This window comes from Amborella trichopoda, chromosome 11 (genome assembly GCF_054954075.1).
Source record: "Amborella trichopoda isolate Santa Cruz 75 chromosome 11, AtrichopodaSantaCruz75HAP2 v2.0, whole genome shotgun sequence".
Classification (NCBI taxonomy): domain Eukaryota; kingdom Viridiplantae; phylum Streptophyta; class Magnoliopsida; order Amborellales; family Amborellaceae; genus Amborella; species Amborella trichopoda.
The window spans coordinates 41,682,795-41,687,759 of NC_142346.1; the positions used below are offsets into that span (position 1 = coordinate 41,682,795).

The 4,965-nt window shown below is 39.1% G+C and overlaps 1 protein-coding gene across 1 annotated transcript; it reads left to right on the forward strand.

The window, feature by feature from the left end:
* The first annotated feature begins 2,512 nt into the window (after positions 1-2,512).
* Positions 2,513-4,720, forward strand: LOC148779913 (disease resistance protein UNI-like). Its single transcript, XM_088850633.1, has 3 exons — positions 2,513-2,542; positions 2,643-4,026; positions 4,146-4,720. Exons 1-3 carry the CDS (start codon positions 2,513-2,515, stop codon positions 4,718-4,720), a joined length of 1,989 nt encoding a protein of 662 aa, XP_088706759.1.
* The last annotated feature ends 245 nt before the right edge of the window (positions 4,721-4,965 follow it).

Here is a 4,965-nt window from a genome sequence, read left to right on the forward strand (position 1 = left end):
GAGGGACGGGGGGTTATATACCATATAAACTAAAGAAAATATCCTCATTTGCCATGTGTTAGAGACCTTAATAAAGAAAATCTAAATATAATAGGAAATTCTAGAACAGCTTTAACAAAACTTGAAATGCCAAACTTGTATCTCCAATGAACAAGTGGTGTTAAATATATATTTAGTAAACAAGTAGTGATTAAATCAATTTAGTTGTAACTTCATTTCACATGCCCTTGTCATTGTCAATTGTGGGACGGGAATTTTTAAGTGATAAAGAGCAAAAACATAAAAATTGCGTAGGAAGCTGCAACATCATAAGAAAGAAGAGAGAAGGTGCCCCTTCTTTCTATTTAACACCACTTGTTCATTATCTTTTCTTTGCTGTACCTTTCTCCCTTATTTCTTTTGATGTTACGCTTCCTAACCTCTTTTACTTTCTTTTTTTTTATTTTTTTACACATTGTATATACAAAGTCTACTCCTCTCAAGAAAAGAGCCTGAGTCTAATTGGTGAGGGCTTGATCTAACAACAACAGCGAGTCTACGTTATAGACTTTCAGTATTAAAACTACACATGAAAATAAAATTTAAGATTATCACAAAGATTTTCAGTATTGAAACTACATTTATTGATACTATTTAAAGGTGAGCTTTACTTTGATTGTTTAGAGCCCAGGCTCTATATAAATCGCACCCAATTCTGCTTGAGGTCTCCCATGGTGCAGTGCATCATTTGAGGTGGGATCTAAAGTTTCTACTTTTCTCAAGTCATGGGCTCAAGTCAATGTCATGTTCCCCATGGTACAATGTTTTATTTGAGGTGGGTTGTAAAGTTTGTACATTTTAAATGAAAGCCTGTAAAAAGCACTAAGGAGCTAGGTCAAGCTGCACATAAAAACACTGATTTTAACCCTGGGTTCAAAGGTCAGGCTAACCGAGCCCATGCTTTCAGACTAGATTTTATTTTTTTTAATTAAAGGCAATGGAAAAATTTTATATAGAGCCAAGGCTCTAAACAATCAAATTAGAGCCTGCCTCAAAATTTTCACTAAAAGAGGTTGTTTTCATGCCCAAATATAATCAAAGTGATCATCTCGACATCAAGATGCATGGACATGAGAAAAAAAATGGATTGCAAGTGTTGGAAACAATACATTTTGTAATGCATTTTTAACCGTCAATTTTTAAGATTTTCAAGTTTTCATAGATCTGCTCAATCTACACTATTTTGTTAGCTTTAAATTTTATATTCAAAGATGAATATATTTGAATGCTATCACAAAGATTTCCAATATTGAAACCATATTTCGGGACACTATTTGAAGATGGGCTTTACTTTGAGCCTCGGCTCTATACAAACCACACCCAAAGGCAATTGGCCTCCTTGTGTACCTGGGCTTTACTTTGATTGTTTAGAGCCTCGGCTCTATACAAACCACACCCAAAGGCAATTGGAGGTCCACACAATTCCTTTCATAAATGCGAAACCTTTTGCATTATAGCAGTGGAGGTCCGCACATTTTCCTTTCGCTTTTTACTTCATCTGAGCATTTGACGCAGTAAAACTTTTTATTTGGCATCTAAGTCCATATTATCGGCATCTAAGTCCATATTATCATGACACCAATGAATTGGACCTAAAAAAAGCCCTCTCAATTGAGCTCTTTCATGCTCATTTATCCATATTTTATTGTATTATATTCATTAGCACCCACCAATGTATAAGACTAATCATGCTTAGAGCTCAACTAGCTTACGGTACGTAACAAATAAAGTAAACACACAAGGATGGTGCTATTGGCGCCTATATTTTCACTATTCCAACATAGTTTATGGGTGGAAAAGTGAGAATGGAGGTCTTTTACGAATTCGACCCATGTTTTGAATGAGCATAGGATGATTAATAATGGAAATTGAATAATATTTTCACCGATGCACCCTACCACCCATCCCTCAAATGACAATTACAATGGCGTGTGGATTGAGGTTTAAAAAAAATTGATTTAACACCACTACTTCTTCCTCCTCCTCTTTTCTTTGCTGCACCTCCTCCCTTCTTTTCTATGCTGGTTCCAAACCACTACCTCTGATTCTTCATCTTTATCGCTCTTTATATGCAGAGATTAATCTATTGCATCATTAAATATCATTGTGATATCTTTTTTTGAGCAAGTTCTTGAACCAAAACTCTTACTCCCCTTGGTTTTATTGATCTTCTTGACTAAATCAAGGAGTGTTCCTACTGTTCACCCTGCTTTTTTTGATATTCTTTTCGGCTGAAACAGAGAGCTTTCCTTTTGTTCACCTTGGTTTTCTTGATCTTCTTCTCCACAAAAACACAGAGCTTTGCTTTGTTCACCTTGGTTTGGTTAATCTTCTTCACCAAAAGGACACTTTCCTTCTACTTGGTTTTCTCGACCAATTGGGCTTTTTACAAGGTGCTTTTGTTTAGTGTCCCAAGGCTTGTGGCTACCTGAACTATTTCATTGTGTTTGCCTCTCTTTTGCTACCATCAACCATGGAAATTGCTACCGGCGTGCTCCAAATTGTGAATATATTTTTGGAACCCATCACTCGACAGCTCGGATATCTCTTCAAATGCCGGGAGAAGGTTGAGGAACTGAGAAATGAGAACGAACTGACTTAAGGTCCAAATTCCTGATTTGGAGGCGAATATTGAAGCAACAGAAAGAAGTGGGAAGGCAGCCACAGGTGAAGCACAACAGTGGTTCAATAGGGCACGAGAATTGGAACATGAAGCAGATGAAGTAGTTGAAAGATACCACGACAACAAGTGTTGCTTTGGAGGACTCTGCCCAAATTGCCCCTCCAACTACAAGTCAGGTAGACAAGCAACAAAGAAACTATCCCAAATCACTACTCACATCAATCTAGCAAATACTGTGAATTGGAGCATGGATCGACCACCGCCAGTGGGGAGGGAGATGCCTACAGCTTCAATCACAGGCCAGTCAACATTTGATAAAAATGTAACTAAGATCCTTGAATGTTTGAGTAACAATGAATTGGGTGTGATTGGCATTCACGGTATGGGAGGCGTTGGAAAGACAACTGTCATGCTGGAAATCAACAATAGTCCATCACAAAATCAAGGATTTAAGAGAGTGATATGGATCACTGTGTCAACAGATGTAAATATAACTAGAATTCAAAAAGAAGTAATGAAAAAATTGGGAATGAATGTTGAAGATGAAGATATGATTGCAGAGAGATTGTTTTCTGCTTCGAAGGAGCAAAGATTCGTGCTTATATTAGATGACTTGTGGGAAAAGCTGGATTTGAATGCTATAGGAGTCCCTCGCCCAAACCCACAAAATAAATGTAAGATTATAATAACCACTCGATCATTAATAGTGTGCAATCGGATGGAAACTGACCTCAAAATTAAAGTGGATGTTTTATTAGAGGAGGAAGCATGGATCTTGTTTCGTGAAAAAGCAAGAAATGTGGTAGGTCTCCCTTCCATAGAGCCCATCGCTTGTAAGGTCCTCAAAGAATGTGGTGGCCTACCACTCGCCATCATCGTAGTCGGTTGTGCGATGAGAGACAAGGATAATGTGCATGTGTGGGAGAATGCACTGAGAGCTTTACGGGAAGCAACAATGGAGATTGAGGGCATGGAACGTGAAGTGTTTGTGCCATTGAAGTATAGTTACGACGAATTACAAGATGAAAACATTAGGCAATGTTTTTTGTATTGCTCCCTATTTCCAGAGGACTGCGAAATTGAAAAGGATAATTTGGCTGAGCGTTGGATGTGTGAGGGGCTCTTAGGCAGAGTGGATAGTGTGGAGGATGCTAGAAACAAAGGCCACGGTCTAATTGAAAAGCTGATTGACTCATGCATGATAGAGCAAGTTCGTAGAACGGATTATTTTGTGAAGCTTCATGATGTGATCCGAGATGTTGCCATACGTATCGGCTCCACAAGAGAGGGTGGGGGTTTTATTGTTGAAGCAGGATTGGGACTGAAAGAAGCACTCAGGGTTGAAGAATGGGGAGAGGCCCAACGTATATCGTTGATGAGTAATGGACTAGAGAGACTTCCAAATCGGCCAGTGTGTCCGGTTCTCACGACATTGATGCTCAGAAAAAATAGAAATTTGAATAACATTCCGGAGGGTTTCTAGAAGCCCTAAAGGTGCTTGATCTTCATGGAACTGGCATCAAATGTTCTCAATTGGATTTTGTTGGCCTTGATGTTGTTCCCAGCTTGAAGAGCTTGGAATTTTTGTGCCTCTCGAATTTGCGAGTTGTGAGGAGAATTTGGAAGGGAGATGGAGACCATCATCTTCTCAATCTCAGATTTTTGCTTATTGAAGATTGTGATGTATTGAAGAATGTGTTATTGGCAAATGTGGTACAATGTCTTCCATGCTTAGAAGAAATGGCGATAATGAGGTGCAGAGGATTAGAAGAGATAATTAGTGGGGGGCAGGTAGGCCAAAACATCACCCTCCCCGAATTAAAAAAATTGCAATTAAATGGTTTGGTGAAATTGAAGAGTATATGTGAGAATGCGCCTTCATTGGAGAGAATATCTGTGAGAGGGTATCCCAAGTTGAGAAGGCTCCCTCAAGGTCTCCGAGAAGCAGAAATGCTAAGACTAATTGAAGGAGAAAAAGAATGGTGGGAGGGATTGGAATGGGAAGATGAGCGTACCAACTCTACTCTCCTCCCTCTCTTTGTCGAAATAAAAAGTTGACAGGGATAGCAAAGTGGGAGTGGTTACAATTACATTCACCCGTGAGGTAGGTAAACCTCCAAGCCTATAACTGGAAATCTCTCTCTCTCTCTCTCTCTCTCTCTCTTCTTGAGCCCACCTTCATGCCTATTGTCTCTCTCTCTCTCATAAAAATAAATGGTGAAAGCCAGTGTATGAAACATCGTATTAGTGGGGCAGATGGCCACCCATTGATCTCGTATTGAATCGTCGGATCGCCAATCAAG

Excerpts from the sequence above, each read along its gene's own strand:
- LOC148779913 (XM_088850633.1), top strand. The coding sequence starts at position 2,513 with ATGGAAATTGCTACCGGCGTGCTCCAAATT. Across the intron at positions 2,543-2,642 it reads CTACCGGCGTGCTCCAAATT|GTCCAAATTCCTGATTTGGA; the intron begins GTGAATATATTT and ends AACTGACTTAAG. Across the intron at positions 4,027-4,145 it reads AGAATGGGGAGAGGCCCAAC|AAGCCCTAAAGGTGCTTGAT; the intron begins GTATATCGTTGA and ends GAGGGTTTCTAG.